At 36.4% G+C, this 16,502-nt stretch overlaps 1 protein-coding gene across 2 annotated transcripts in view; it reads right to left on the reverse strand.

Moving 5' to 3' along the window:
• Positions 1 to 16,502, reverse strand: part of LOC120312808 (keratin, type I cytoskeletal 19-like) — a 77,629-nt gene that overhangs the window by 25,548 nt on the left and 35,579 nt on the right. For both annotated transcript variants that reach the window (XM_039354007.1, XM_039354008.1), the window contains 2 exons: positions 8,109 to 8,237; positions 6,272 to 6,354 (listed from right to left, as the gene is read on the reverse strand). In XM_039354007.1, the coding sequence (XP_039209941.1) occupies positions 6,272 to 6,354; positions 8,109 to 8,237 (212 nt within the window). The remainder of the gene's footprint in view (positions 1 to 6,271; positions 6,355 to 8,108; positions 8,238 to 16,502) is intronic.

The raw sequence follows: 16,502 nt of genomic DNA on the forward strand, positions 1-16,502 counted from the left end.
CTTTCTGCCATTCCCTTAAATTAATCTCGTTCTTCAAAATCGGTAACATTTGAAACAGAAAAAGGAACTTGGGTAGAACATTCATTTTAATCACTGCAATTCTTCCCATGAGAGATAATTGCAACTTCTCCCAATTCCTCAAGTCTTTCTGTACTCTAACCCACAACCTTTCATAGTTATTCTTAAACAATTTTGCATTAGAAACAGATAAAATCACCCCCAAATATTTTACCTTATTAACAATTTCAAAACCCGTCAAATTAACCAAAATCTGCTTCTCCCGAATAGTCATATTTTTAGGTAGGATTTTAGTCTTATTAACATTAATCTTAAAACCCGAAACCAAACCATAATGATAAGTCAACTGTAATAACTTTACTACAGAATAAGTAGGTTGCGACAAAGTAACCACCAAGTCATCTGCAAAAGCTCTTAACTTATATTCTTTTTTGTTAACTTCTATTCCTTTTATCTCCTGCGACTCTCGAATTTTAATCAACAATATTTCCAATGTTAAAACAAACAGCAACGGTGATAATGGACATCCCTGCCTAGTACCTTTCTCTATTGTAAAAACCTCTGACAAACCTCCATTAACAATAAGTTGTGCCGTTTGTTTTTGGTATATTGCCGTAAGAGCTTGTAATATCTTTTCACCAAGATTCATCTCTTCAATTACTCTTAACATAAAATGCCAATTCAATTGATCAAAAGCTTTTTCAGCATCTAAAAATATCAGCCCTGCCGAAACTTGGTTATTCTTATCTAGATATTCTAATAAGTTAATAATTTGTCTAGCATTATTTTTCATGTACCTACCAGTTATAAACCCAGATTGATCCTTGTGCACAAGATAATGCACAACCCTCATAAGCCTATTTGCTAAAATTTTTGCAAATATCTTATAGTCAACATTTAAAAGAGATATAGGTCTATAATTCTTTGGTGAAGTAGGATCTTGATCCTCTTTTGGGATCAAGGATATAAAAGCACTACGCCATGAAGGAGGAATCTCTGAGCCCTGTAAAATATTATTAAAAAGATCACCTAATGGTTGAATCATCTCTTCCATTAGAGCTTTGTAATAAACAGATGTCAACCCATCCGTGCCCGGTGCTTTCCCTGGTTTCAATTGTTTGATTGCTATCGCAATTTCCTCATTAGTAATTCAACCATTAATTTTGTGTTTCTGGTCCTCTGTCAGTTTGGGAAAGTTGGCCTCACTTAAATATTTATTTATATCTAAAATTTGCACGTTAGTAGATTTATATAATTTTTGATAGTAATCTAAAAAAGATTTCTTAATCAATTCCTTCTGATACACTAGTTTACCCTTATAGTTTATTTTATCTATTATTCTCTGTCTCTGTTTCTTTCTTAGTTGATAAGCCAACCATCTCCCTGGTTTATTAGCATTACAAAATGTATTTTGTTTCATAAACAATAAATTGGTTGCGGATTGATCCGCCATCAACATGTTAAATTGTGTTCTTAGCAACTTTATAGATTCTTTAATCCTTTCATCTGAAGGATTTAAAATCAAAAACTTTTCTTTTAATTTGATCTCATCTTCCAATTCTTTACATTTCTGAATCTGCTTTTGCCTATGAAAGTTATTCATTTTTATCAAAATCCCACGCATAAATGCTTTACCTGCATCCCATACCATTGACATTGAAGTCCCCTTATACATATTCAAAGCAAAATAATCCTTTAAACACTCCTTTAACTTTTGAACATTCTTTTCTTGTCTAAATAAGTTCTCATTCACCCTCCAGGATCTTCTCTCCTCTTTTTCTTGAGTCAGCTCCATCCAAACTGGACTATGATCCATCAGCGATCTAGGAAAAATCTTTACATTTTTTACTCTATTATATAAATCCGTTGTAATCAAAAAGAAATCAATTCTTGAAAAGGATTGGTGTCTATCTGAGAAGAAGGTAAAGTCTCTCTCCTCTTGATTACATTCCCGCCAATAGTCCCTTAATTCCCAGTCCTCTTTCATGTCAAAAAAGGCTTTAGGTAGTTTTGCCTGTTTAAAAAGAGGACAAGAACCTTTCTTGTCCCTTTGTATATCTAAGACACCATTCCAATCACCCATTAATATCACGGATCTATAGTCCAGCAAAGTTATTTTTTGATGTAACAATCTATAAAATTGTTCCTGTTGCTGATTTGGTGCATAAAGTCCCACTATAAGTATTTTCTTACCATATAAACCAAGTTCAATCATTACATATCTTCCTTGGGGATCTGATTCTACCAGACAAGCTGGTAAATTTTGCTTCACATAAATAACCACTCCCCCCTTTTTCCCAGGAGCTGCAGATACAAAATGAGATCCCAGACGGGCGTTAACTAAATATTTTTGATCTTTAAGTAAAATATGAGTTTCCTGTAGGCAAATAACATCATTGTTATGTTGCTTTAAGTAGTAAAAGATTTTCTTTCTTTTCTGAGGGGAATTTAGACCGTTAACATTCCAGGTCAGAAACTTTGCCATCTCCCTTGACCAGGAGCCTGGAGAAGACTACCTGGAGGTCTGCCATTGCTGTATGTGTTGCAGAACTCTTGGGTCTTGCTCCTCCCACCGGCAATGAAGCACTTTCCGAAGAAGATTCTTTAATTTCTTTCTTTTGTTGCTCCTTTTCCTTACGTCTATGTGCTGCACGGGTCATCCTCTGCTCTTTAACCTCTGTTTGACGTTGCCATTCAGCTTGCATCTTCCCAGCAGAGATCAGACCTAATGTTTCAGGTTGCTGTTCCAGCTCTTTACCACTCAAGAGCTTCTGAACAGATGAAGCTGAGCCTGCACCCAGGACCGTATTATAAAACTCTTTAGCTTTGTCAACCGTGTTCAGCCTGTGACGCATCCCCGCATGGCTCAGAGCAATGCCCGTCAGAATCTCCCATCTGAATGGCATCAATCTAGCTTTAAGCTCATTAGCTAAGAAAGCAAAATCTTTCCTGTTTCTTAAAATTTTTGATGGGATTTCCTTTAGAATGATAACATCTTGGGCAGCAATCTGGAATCTCTTATTATAAAAAGCTTGTATAATTTCATTACGCAGAGACTTCTTTGTAAAATAAATCACAACATCTCTAGGCAAGTTCTTCTGCTTCGCAATCCAGGAATTAACTCTATAAATTTTTTCTACTTCTCTGCGTAATTCTCCTTTATCCATATTCAAAGCAACAGCTAAATCACTAAGCACCATCTCCATCAAATCTTGATTCATGTCCTCCTTCAGACCCCTGATCCTCAGGGCGTGCTCCATCTCCCTATACTGAGACATAAGGATATCTTCTTGTGAAATCACCATCTTCTTTTCCATATCTTGAAATTTATCCTCAAAAAAGTCAACTTTGTCTGCGACTTCCTCCACTCTCGAGTCCAGCTTCACCACCACAGAAGCCAAACCTAATAGGGCTGTAACTATATCTTGCCGCATAATAGTATTATTATCCTCTAATGAGTCCTTCATTTCATTTAATTCCACTTTAATTTCAGATTTAATCTGTACAACAAGTTGCTTCATTTCATCTCTAATTTGAGATACAGCATCTCCCATTATGTCTTTAATCTCTTGTGCAGACAGAGCTGGCAAAGGAGGGGAAGGTGGTGGCTGGGTCGATGGTATATGTTTAGGTTGTTGTTGTTGTTGTATGGTTAAAGTTGTGGGAGAGGAAACCACCTTGGGTAGTGGCATGATCTATTTTTGACAAACCCATGTTGGCTTTTAGTAATGACTTTGTTTGCCTCTAGGTGTTCGCTGATTTGTTGTTTGATTATCTTTTCCAGGATCTTCCCAGGTATTGAGGTCAGGCTGATAGGTCTGTAATTTCCTTTTTTGTAATTTTCCTTTTTTGTAGATGGGAACTACATCAGCTCTTTTCCAGTCCTCTGGTAGTTCCCCTGTGTTCCAGAATCTTTGAAAAATATAGTTCAGTGGTTCTGAGATCACATCTGCCAGTTCCTTGAGAACCTTTGGGTGTAATCCATCTGGTCCTGGCAATTTGAACTCGTCTAGGCTGGACAGGTGCTCACTTACCATTTTCTTGCCTATCTTAACTTGTGTTTCTATTCTGTTTTTTATGGCACTATTTTTGATAGGTTGGTCTGTTTTTTCCCTTTGTGTAAAGACAAATGCAAAAAACGAGTTAAATAATTCTGCTTTCTCCCTGTTGCTTGTCACCTTCTTGCCACTTTCACCCACTAATGGACCAATCATTTCCTTCACTTTTTTCTTGTTTTTTACATGTTGAAAGAAGCTTTTTTTGTTATTTTTGATTTCGGTCACAAGCCTTAGTTCATTTTGAGCCTTTGCTTTCCTCACTTCATCTTTGGAGGCTCAGGCTATTTGCTGATATTCTGACTTAGTTATGTGCCCCCCTTTCCACTTTCTATAGTTGTCCTTTTTACCTTTCAATTTGTCTGAGAGTTCTTTATGCAGCCATGCTGGTTTCTTTTGAGAGATGTTATTTTTTCTCTTTGTTGATATTGTGCTAGACTGGGCTTTTATTATCTCATTTTTCAAAATTTCCCAAGCTTCTTGAGTTGTTTTCCCCTTGAGGATTCTCATCCATGGAATCCTTCCCAAGCCCTCCCTAAGTTTATTGAAATTAGCTCTCTTGAAGTCCAAGACTCTAGTTTGACTGTGTTCTATTGCTTGTGCTTCCATAATGTTGAATTCTAATATTGTATGATCACTTCCTCCCAGGGTTCCTATGGCTTCAACACTTTCTATTATTTAATCTCTGTTAGTGAGAATTAGATCCAAAATGCCTAATCCCCTAGTTCCTTTCTCTACTTTTTGGGAGACAAAGTTGTCTGCTAGGTTTGCCAGGAACCTGTTTGATCTTCCACTTGGTGCAGATTTTGTCTCTCAGTTGATGTCAGAGTAGTTAAGGTCCCCCATTACTATTGTGATGTGCTTCCTACATACCTTAGTTAGCTGACTAGCAAAAAGTTCATCTATTTCCTCTGTTTGGTTGGGTGGCCTGTAGTACACACCTATGACAATGTCATTTTTCCCCTTTTATATTGACCCAAATGCATTCAAGACAGTTTTTATCATTGTTGTGCTCTATTTCTGTAGAGATGTAGTCATTTCTTATAGAGAGAGCAACTCCACCTCCTCTTTTATTTGGTCTATTTCTTTTAAATAATTTAAATCCCTCTAGCTGTGTGTTCCATGTGTGGGTTTCATCCCACCATGTTTCCATAATGGCAACAATATCATACCTGCCCTCATTAATTTCTAGTTCACCCTGTTTGCTATTCATACTCTGTACATTGGTGTATAAACATTTGAGTCTTTTATGACTGGCCCTGTGTTTACTTTCTACACAACTTGTGTTGTGCCTGAGTTCCCCTACTGTCTTGGTTAGTGCACTTTGTGTGGCACTCACTATTAGAGGCTTGATTTTGCTTGACAGCAAGGTTGGTATTCTTGTCCACACACACATCTATGTTACATGCACTGATAGCCCTATAATTTTTAGATTGCCAGGGACAGGGTTGTTCTTATCAATTAACTCACTGTCCCCACTGTTTAGTTTAAATTTTCCTCCAGAAAATCTGTGAATGTATAGCCAAGTAATTCAGTCCCTTTCTTTGATGGATGCAAACCATCTCTTTTGTACATCTTTTTATTGGACCAGCTACAGACATCGTGACTAATATATCCAAATCCTTCCCCTTTACATCACTCCTTTAGCCACATATTGAATTGTGCTATATGCTGGCCTTTTCCATTTTGCTCCTTATATACTGATAAAACCTCTGAGAAAGTAAGCCTACAGCCTATTCTGCTAAGTTCCTTCCCCAAGCTCTGGAAATCATTCTGCACAGAGAGTACATCTTTTGGGGACAGATCATTAGTGCCAAGATGTACGATAGCCTCTACATCACAGTCCTTGCTGCCATTCTTGATTATTTTAGAAATACGCTTCTTGTCCCTACTGGCAGTAGCACCTGGAAGACACCTGTCCTCTTTCGAAGCCTCTGTGTCCTTTCCTAAATTCACATCCCTTATAATTGAAGGTAGCTTCTCTTTTTGGATGCCTTTCTGTTCTTTCATGACTGATGTGTAATACCTGATAGCACGTCCCGGCAGTTCTGGCAGCAGTTGCATCATGTCAGTAGGCCAACAAATAAAAACACAGGTACATGGATTTGTTTTTTAAAAAAAGTATGAAAACCAACTGTAAGACAAATATGGTTATGTGTGTGATGAAAAAGTAAAGGACATCAGTTAACTAAACTTACTTCACCCTGAAATCATCAGCAGCAAGTCTGGCATTATCAATCTGTAAGAGCAATCCAGCATTTTTCAAAGTCTCCTTCTGAATCTACCAAAAATAAAATTGCGGGGGGGGGAAGAGTTCGAACATCATCATAGAGAACACCATTTAGCAAGGAAATTGTTAAGTAAGTGTACAAAATTTGTTTAATTTATTTTGGATATGGTATCTATAAAGGTCATGCAATCACTGATATATAACACTAATAAAACACATTATACATAGAAATACAAATATAAGATTAAATAAAGTACCATCATAGAAGTAAAGGTAAAGGTTTCCCATATACGTTGTGTCCAACTCTAGGGGATAGTGCTCCAGTTCTTGCTGAGGGAGCCAGCATTGTCCAAATGTCTGTGGTCATGTGGCCAGCATGACCCTACACTGAGATGCATGGAATACTGTTACTTTCCCACTGAAGTGGTACCTATTTATCTACTCTTATTTGCATGCTTTCAAACTGCTAGGTTTACAAGAGTTGGGACAAATAAAAGGTGCTCAGCCTGTCATGTAGCACTTAATTCTTGAACCTCGCCTGACAGAGAGTGAGAGTGAGAGTGAGAGTGGGAGTGGGAGTGGGAGTGAGAGTGAGAGTGAGAGAGAGAGAGAGAGAGAGAGAGAGAGAGAGAGAGAGAAGTATATACATGTATGTAAAGTGTGTGGATAATACAATAGATAAAATTAAATATTAAATTAGGATAAAACCATGATAAAATTGCTATAATATGGTGCCACAGAGTTGCAATAGCATAGATATTATAGCTCAATATCTAAGGAAGCTAACCATCTAACTGTTTCTGGTGTGGCTGTGATGAGATCATCCCAGGTGCTTTGAAATCTCCTGGAGGAACATTCTCAAAGTTTATGAATTATCATTTGTTCTGGTGCACCACATTCACATTGCTGACTCTCAGCAATTCCCCACTTAAAGATCTTTGCCTTAATCTCGGTATGGCCTGTCCTGATTCTGTTTTGGTGGCCCCATATTTTTCTGGGCAACTGTATTCCTGGGAATAATTTTGTTGGATCTACGTGACCTATTTGGCTGTAGTTATTAAAGTCGCCCATTTTGATCACAATTCTTCATCTAGATCAGGGGTAGGCAACCTTGGCTCTTTTATGACTTGTGGACTTCAACTCCCAGAATTCCTGAGCCAGTATGGCTCAGCTTGGAAACCTCTCCCTTTTCCCTCAGCATGGCTGGCTCAGGAATTCTGGGAGTTGAAGTCCACTAGTCATAAAAGAGCCAAGGTTGCCTACCGCTGATCTAGATCATAACACTGTGATATGTTATCCCAAATTGGTTTCCTAGACTTAAGCCAGGTGAGAGGTAGAGAGTCTAATATTTTATGTGTTGGGACATTTCTAGGAATCAATGGCTTGTTTATCTTATTCCAATCTCAAACTGTCTGTTCTTATCACCTGAAATCAGGAATGTTAGTACTTTCGTCTAGGCACAACTTTATGACACTGCAAGTAATTTTGTGAGATAAATAAAGCCACCAACTCAAAAAGCAATTGTTGAGGGCCAGAAACTGATATAACTTCACATGCCACATGGCTAGTTCTTTGCCCTGAAGTTTCCACCTTCAGCTTCAGTGCAGGACAAAATAGCGTGACTGATGTAAAATAAAATATAAACTGTTCAACTTCTGTATATACAATGGGGAGGAATCACTTTGACCTCTTCCTAAAAAACAAAATATCTTGAGACAGTCCTGTTTCATGTCACTAATATTGCCTATGTCTAAGTATCGATGCCCTAATAGGAAAAAAAAGAGAAAACCATTTCAACATAATACCTCAGACTTCATTTGGGTCATGGCATTGAAATAGGCACTCATATCATGGGTACCAGTTGATTTTTGTTTTGTGTAAAACTCTTGGATGTTCTGCTCCAATTGCATGTTAGATTTCTCAAGGGACAGCACCTGTTTTAAAAAAAGAAAATGAAATTTGATTTTTTATCAGATTAAAAAACAGCTCGCAGAATCCTAAAACCATTAGATGTGCTTTGGCTTTAAGTATCATCATTAGAAGGGACTACTGTCAGTTTTGGAGCTAGATAAATAGATACATAGACAGATTTATAGACAGACTTGAATAAATAATTGATTGTCTTCCCTAACTGGTACCCTCTAACTTTCAGAATTCTTCACTCATATGGTCAACGTCAATAATTAGATTTGAAAGACTGAATTAAGGGCAGAAGAAAATAAGCCCTTCCTTCCTTCTGCAATTCCTGCCTTTCTTGATCACACCTTTAATAGGCTATACATTCTTAGAATTGACATAGGTACTTGGCCTCACTACCTAGCATCGTCCCTCAAGTCATTTAAATACTGTTGTTTGCTATAGCTGTAAGGAGAACAGGCTTTATTTTCTCCAGCAATGTCTGAGCGATGTTAGAGGACATTGGAAGTCCTCAGTGGGGAAATGGCTTTAGTCAGATTGATAGGAATACAGGCTACAGAGAAGGAGGGAGAAAGTAAGAGAAAGATACCTCAATCCTGCACTTACCTACTGAGCAAGCCTAGGCTGCTTCCAGTCCGAAATTTGGATGTAGAAAGAATGAAAATGGGAATACTTCAGCATTTTTAAAATCAACAGAGGAAACAGAATAGTGAAGCATGAAAACTAGATGTCTTCAAAAGTTATATTGGCAGAATCCACACAGGGCTTTTCAACCTTTTCACAGATTGTACTACTTTTAGGACATGACAATATTTGAGTACCACCAATGCTTAGCAAGGTATCAAAAACTTGATGACTAAAAAAGGGGGGGATTTTGGGTTTTACTGATTAGATTCATTTGTTTTTTTTTTTTTTATTGAAATTTTTCAAAAATTTTACAAATAAACATCCCCCCCGCCCAAACCACCCCACCCTCCCCCCCCCCCGACTTCCCAGAACTGAATATAGGATTATTTAACAAATTTTAAAAAATAACGTTTACAATTTATAAGATAATTAATAAAAATAATAAAGGTCATAATAATAATATATATAATAATATATGTAATAATAATATGCATAACATAAACTTTAAAATGAATAATATATACTAAGAAAGAGAGAAAAAAAAGGGAAAAGAAAAGAGAGAGAGAAAGAAAAAAGAAAAAAGTAGACGAAAAATAGAACATATATATAAAAAATATATATATATATATATAAGTAATAATACATAAAGAGAAAAGGAAGAAAGAAAAAAAGAAAAAACAATCATTACAAGTTATAAAAAAGCTAAATGATATTTTTCCATATCCAAATTATATTGTATGAAATTTATCCATTTTTCCCATACTGCAAAGAATTTCTCTTGAGATTGCTCCTTTAAAAAAGCCGAAATCTTTGCCATTTCTGCCAGATACGAAACTTTGTGAAACCACTCTTGCAAAGTAGGAAAGGATTCCTTCTTCCAATATTGCCCTATTAACAGCCTAGCGGCTGTAATCAAATTTAACATCAATATAACCTCCTTAGCATCACAATCAGTAACAATACCTAGTAAAAATAATTGCGGAGTAAATTTTACCCTACGTTTAAAAATTCTTTGGATATTCCACCATATCTTAATCCAAAAAGCTTTTATATGCTTACACGTCCACCAAGTATGATAATAAGTAGCATCCAAATGTCCACATCTCCCGCATTTCGGCTGCAGATTAGGGTACATAATGGACATTTTCTTTGGATCAAGGTGCCATCTATAAAACATCTTATAAAAATTCTCTCTTAAATTTTGCGCTTGTGTGAATTTAACATGTCTTATCCAAATAAGTTCCCAGGTATCCATTGAAATCGTTTCACCAATATTCTGTGCCCATTTAATCATACAATCTTTAACTAATTCAGGTTCTGAGTCCAATTCCACTAAAACCCCATAAACTCTCTTAATATGGGTTGGCCTTGGATCTCTTACTTGTTTTAAAAGAGCTTCATCTTCTCTAAGCCAGCCCATTTTACAATCCATCTTCCATCTGTCCACTATTTGTCTGTATTGGAACCATGAATAAGTTAAATTTTCATGCGTTAATTCTTCCAAAGATTTTAACTGCCGATCTTGGCCATCCCATCTAAGTAACTGTGCGTAAGAGACCATATCCATATTAACCCCTTTCCTTATGCCTTCTATGGCATGCCGAGGTATAGCCCATAATGGTATTTTGAAGTCACTTTTATAATACTTTCTCCACACTCTAAGCAAAGAAATTCTTATAACATGAGACTTAAAAACCCAGTCCACTTTTTTATTAAATATTAAATAGGCATGCCATCCAAAAAGTAAGTCCCAACCTTCCAAATGAAGTATTTCTATATTTGTTAAATTCACCCAGTCGCTGATCAATGTTAATACTACAGCATCATAATACAAATTCATATTTGGTACCTTGAGTCCTCCTCTCTCACGAAAATCTTGCATTATTTTAAGTTTCACCCTTGGTTTTTTTCCCTGCCCAAACAAATTTATTAATACCTTTTTGCCATTCATCTAAATTACGTTCATTCTTTAAAATAGGTAACATTTGAAACAAAAAAATAAACTTTGGCAGGACATTCATCTTGATAACTGCAATTCTACCCATAAGGGATAACTGTAGATTGTTCCAATTTTTTAAATCCTTCTGTACCTCCATCCACAGCTTTTCATAATTATTTTTATACAGTTTTGCATTGGAAGCAGATAATGTGACCCCCAAATATTTTACCTTATCAACAATTTCAAAATCTGTTAAGTTAACTAAAACCTGTTTATCACCATTAGTCATATTTTTAGCTAATATTTTGGTCTTATTATTATTAATTTTAAAACCAGAAACACGTCCATATTGTTGAATCAATTGTAATAATTTTACCACCGAACAAGTAGGTTGAGACAAAGTAACAACCAAGTCATCTGCAAAGGATCTTAATTTATATTCTTTTTTATTAATTTCTATTCCTTTTATTTCTTGAGACTCCCGAATTTTAATCAACAAAATTTCCAATGTTAAAACAAACAATAACGGAGATAACGGGCATCCCTGTCTTGTTCCTTTTTCTATTACAAAAGCCTCTGACAAACCCCCATTTACAATAAGTTGAGCAGTCTGTTTTTGATATATATTAGATAATACTTGTAATATATTTTGTCCAAAATTCATCTCCTTAATTAAACATAACATAAACTGCCAATTCACTTGGTCAAAGGCTTTTTCAGCATCCAAAAATATCAGGCCTGCAGAGACTTGGTTATTCTTTTCTAGATACTCTAATAAGTTAATAATTTGTCTAACATTATTTTTCATATACCTTCCAGTTATAAAACCCGATTGATCCTTATGTATAAACTGCTGCAAGATCCCCATAAGCCTATTAGCTAAGATTTTTGCAAAGATTTTATAATCCACGTTTAAAAGAGATATAGGCCTGTAATTTTTAGGCAATGTAAGATCTTGATTGTCTTTTGGAATCAATGATATAAATGCATTACGCCAAGATGGAGGGATCTCTAAACCCTGTAATAAGTTATTAAACAATTCACACAATGGTTGAGTCATCTCTTCTACTAAAGTTTTATAATAGATAGATGTCAACCCATCCGTACCCGGCGCTTTGCCCAATTTCAGTTGTTTAATTGCTGTAACAATTTCTTCTTTAGTAATTAAGCCATTAATCTCTTTTTCCTGATCTTCTGTTAATTTAGGAAAGTTAACTTTACCTAAATAATTGTTTATGTCTGTAGTTTGAATATTAGCACTCTTGTATAATTTTTGGTAGTATTCTAAAAAGGATTTCTTAATCAATTCTTTCTGATAGACCAATTTACCATTATAATTTATTTTATCTATATTCCTCTGTTTCTGTTTCTTTCTTAACTGATAAGCCAACCATCTCCCTGGTTTATTAGCATTACAAAATGTATTTTGTTTCATAAATAGTAAATTGGTTGCAGCTTGATCAGCCATCAACATGTTAAATTGTGTTTTTAACAGTTTTAAAGCTCCTTTCACCTTTTCGTCTAAAGGATTTGAAATTAAAAGTTTCTCTTTTAATTTAATCTCCTCTTCTAAATCTTTACGTTTCTGAATCTGTTTCTGTCTATGCAAGTTATTCATTTTTATCAGGATACCACGCATAAAAGCTTTACTTGCATCCCACACCATTGACATTGATGTTCCCTTATTCATATTTAAAGCAAAATATTCCTTTAAACATTCCTTTAATTTATAAACATTTTTTTCTTGTTTAAATAAATTCTCATTCACCCTCCAGGATCTCCTGTCTTCTTTCTCAGCAAACAGTTCCATCCATACTGGACTATGATCAGACAATGTCCTAGGAAAAATTTTTACATTCTTCACCCTGTTGTATAAGTCTGTTGTAATCAAAAAGAAATCAATTCTTGAAAAAGATTGGTGTCTATCTGAGAAGAAGGTAAAATCCCTTTCTTCTAGGTTACATTCACGCCAATAGTCCCTCAATTCCCAATCTTCTTTCATGTCAAAGAAGGCTTTAGGTAGTTTAGCCTGTTTAAAAAAAGTAGAAGAGCCTTTTTTGTCCTTTTGTATGTCTAAGACACCATTCCAGTCTCCCATTAAAATCACAGATCTATAGTCCAACAAAGTTATTTTCTGATGTAACAACCTATAGAATTGCTCCTGTTGCTGGTTTGGTGCATACAACCCCACAATAAGAATTTTCTTGCCGTATAAACCAAGTTCAAGCATAACATATCTTCCATGAGGATCTGATTCTAACAGGGTAGCAGATAAGTTCTGTTTAACATAAATTACCACACCCCCTTTTTTCCCAGGGGCGGGAGATACAAAATGAGATCCCAAACGAGGATTGTTTAAGTATTTTTGGTCTTTAGATGTAATATGAGTTTCTTGCAAGCAAATAACATCATTGTTGTGTTGTTTCAAATAATGGTAAATTTTTTTTCTCTTTTGAGGAATATTTAATCCATTAACATTCCAAGTCAGGAGCTTTGCCATCTCCCTTGGCCTTAAGCCTGGAGAAGATCCCCTCAAATTCTGCTACTGAAGAATAAGTTGCAGAGCTTTTGGGTCTTGCTCCTCCCACCGGCACTGAAACAATTTGCTGAGTAGATTCTTTGATTTCTTTTTCTTTTTTCTGTTGTTCTTTTTCTTTACGTTTATGTGCTGCACGGGTCATTCTCTGTTCTTTAACCTCTGCTTGAGACATCCATACCACCTGTCCAGCAGTCATCGCACCTGTATCTTCAGATTTCTGTTCCATCTCTTTATCACTCAGGACTTTATGCATCATGGGCAAAGGTGAGCCTGCACCCAGGACCATTTTATAAAATTCCTTAGCTTTAGCAACTGTATTAAGTCTATAACGTGTCCCCGCATGGCTCAAAACAATGCCCATCGGAATCTCCCATCTAAATGGCATTTGTCTTGCTTTAAGTTCATTTGCTAGAAAAGCAAAATCTTTTCTGCTTCTTAAAATTTTAGGTGGAATTTCCTTTAAAATAATAATATCTTGAGCAGCAATCTGAAATCTTTTATTGTAAAAAGTTTGCAGAATCTGATTTCGCAAGGACTTCTTAGCAAAGTATATCACCACATCTCTAGGCAGATTCCTCTGTTTTGCAATCCAAGAATTAACTCTGTAAATTCTTTCCACTTCCCCACGTAACTCATCTTTGTCTATATTCAAAATAACAGCCAAGTCATTAATCACCATTTCCATCAGATCTTGAGTTTTATCTTCTTTCAGGCCCCTTATTCTCAAAGCATATTCCATCTGTCTATACTGGAACATAAGAATATCATCTTGTGAAGTTTCCACTTTTTTCTCCATATCTTGGAATTTATAGTCCAAGAGTTCTACTGTTTCTTCAATTTCCTCCACTCTAGAGTCCAGCTTCACAACCACTGAGGCCACTCCAGATAAAGCTAGAAGTATATCATCCCTCAATATAGTATTATTCTGTTCTAAAAGCTCCTTCATCTCTTTCTTCATTTCTTCCTTGCTTTCAGATTTATTCTGTTCCAAAAGTTGCTTCATTTCCTCCCTAAACTGTGACACAGCACTTACCATTATTTCTTTAATGTCTTGTGCTGATGTGCCAGATGGGGGGGGGGTGAGGGTGGAGTAGTTTTAGGTTGCTGCACTGAGGGTATTATTTTAAGTTGTTGTTGCACAGTAGAGGTAGCAGGAGAAGAAGTTACTTTAGGAGCTGTAGTAGCTGGTTGTCGTTTTGAAGCCATTTCAATTTATCTTTCTTTCTTCATAAAAATACCAATAAAAAGTAAATAGTCCAAAAGTTAAAAATAAGGTAAAATAGAATAAAATAGAATCAATTTAAAAGCTCCCAAAAGATAAAGAAAAACTTAAAAAGGAAAGCAGTATTAAACAACAGTTCAACCAGTCCGTCTTTCAAAAGAAAAAAAAACTTTCAAAACGCCATTTTACTTTCACTCTCACTTTTCCTCCCGGGAAGAAAAAGAGAAAGCTTAAAAAATAAGAAAAAATCAACACATGCTAAATAAACTAAATAAACTAAATAAAAATAAAATAAAACTAAACTATAAATAAAATCCTTTAAACAGTTCTGTCCGGTTTAAGATTACTCACGGTTACTTTAAATACGGAGATGGTAGCGGCGTTTCGCTTTGTTTCCGAAGAAACAAAGACAGCTGAGAGGCGGAGAAGGCAATGAACTCCGAGGGAGCACTCTTTTTACCCCCCTAAAATAAAAAATCCAGGGAGGGTTAAGAGGTTCTACCTCTATTCATGCGATCTCTACCCCTTCCCTTCGCCCGGGAAGGGGATTGCGAGCCGCGGGCCAGCTGATGAACGCTGTGCTCCGCGGATCAAACACCATCTCAGGAGGACGGCTACAAAGTAGCCGCCATCTCCACCGCTTTAACCACCGGAAGTCCTAGATTCATTTGTTGTTATAGAAATGGCTAGTTTATAATATTATGGAAAAGTAAAAAGTTGAGGTTCAATATCAATGTTTCCTTCTACTGCAACAGAGGAAGTCTGTTCTTTTTCCCTTCTCCCCCTCACTTTTCCCCCTTTTTTCCTCCCCACTGTGTCCTAGTATTTGCTTTTGTACTTTTGTATTTTATTCTATAATCTAATAAAATATTACAAACTGTAGAAAAAAAGAAAAAAGTGCCAGTTTTAATTTCTTCGGTAGCTGTTCCTTTGCTGAATCACTTTCCCTTTGCACTGACAAATATATGATGAATTTATCCATGTTTATTAATATGCGACACTACCATCTAGTTCAGGGGTCTTCTAACTTGGCACTTTTAAGATTTGTGGATTTCAACTCCCAGAATTCCTCAGCCCTTATGGCTGGTTGAGGAATTCTGGGAGTTGAAGTCCACAGATCTTAAAGTTGCTAAGTTTATAGACTCCTGAGCTAGCTGGTTGGCCCTTCTGAGCTCTTCCACAGTGTAGTAAGAATGCACCTCCCCAATCCCTTCCCTGTACCCTTAAAGATACAGGAATCAAGTGCAAAGCAAGAAAATAAAGAAACACAAATTCTGTTTTTTTTTTCTCTTTAAGCTGCCTCAGGCTTGTCTCGGATCACAATGTTGCAATCCTAGACTGAAAGGCTCCTGGCAATTGCAAAAAGCTTTAGCTTTAAATTAAGCCAGTTTACCTTCAAATAAAACTTTGTAAAAGCCACAGATAGACTCAATTAAAGGGGGTAAAACTAATTACATTTGTTTAAAGGGATTAAACTTTCCTGTTGTCTTTTTTCCCCTTCCTTCACCCAAACCATGTTTTTATAGCCTTTCCTCTTCACCCCCCCCCCTTTTCTTCAGTGCACCTCCAGCTCTGAGCTGTTTCTGGAAGCACCAATCAGCTGGAGCCAATCAGCTGGAGCCTTGCCAGCTCCTGGGGCTTCTGCCAAGCCCAGACAGTCCTGCAGCTGCAGCTGCCTCTCCCTCAGGCTTGGCTTGCTTCGGCTCATTCCCCTCCCCTGCTACACTTGGCTAGCAATCGCGTACCACCTGCCATGTGGCAAAGTACCACAAGTGGTATGCGTACCACCGGTTGAAAACCCCTGCACTAGGACATTTCCTAAATGATTGGGAATTTAGAGATATAGTCTGAAAATCTCTAGCGGGCACTAGATGAGGGGAAGTTTTTGGAAGCTTATTTGTACCGTTGCATATGTATTGTATTTAAATGAATGAAAATGGTGTAGTACAGGTAGT

This window comes from Crotalus tigris, unplaced genomic scaffold, assembly GCF_016545835.1.
Source record: "Crotalus tigris isolate CLP2741 ecotype Arizona unplaced genomic scaffold, ASM1654583v1 scf7180000018544.1747854, whole genome shotgun sequence".
In the NCBI taxonomy this organism is placed as follows: Eukaryota; Metazoa; Chordata; class Lepidosauria; order Squamata; family Viperidae; genus Crotalus; species Crotalus tigris.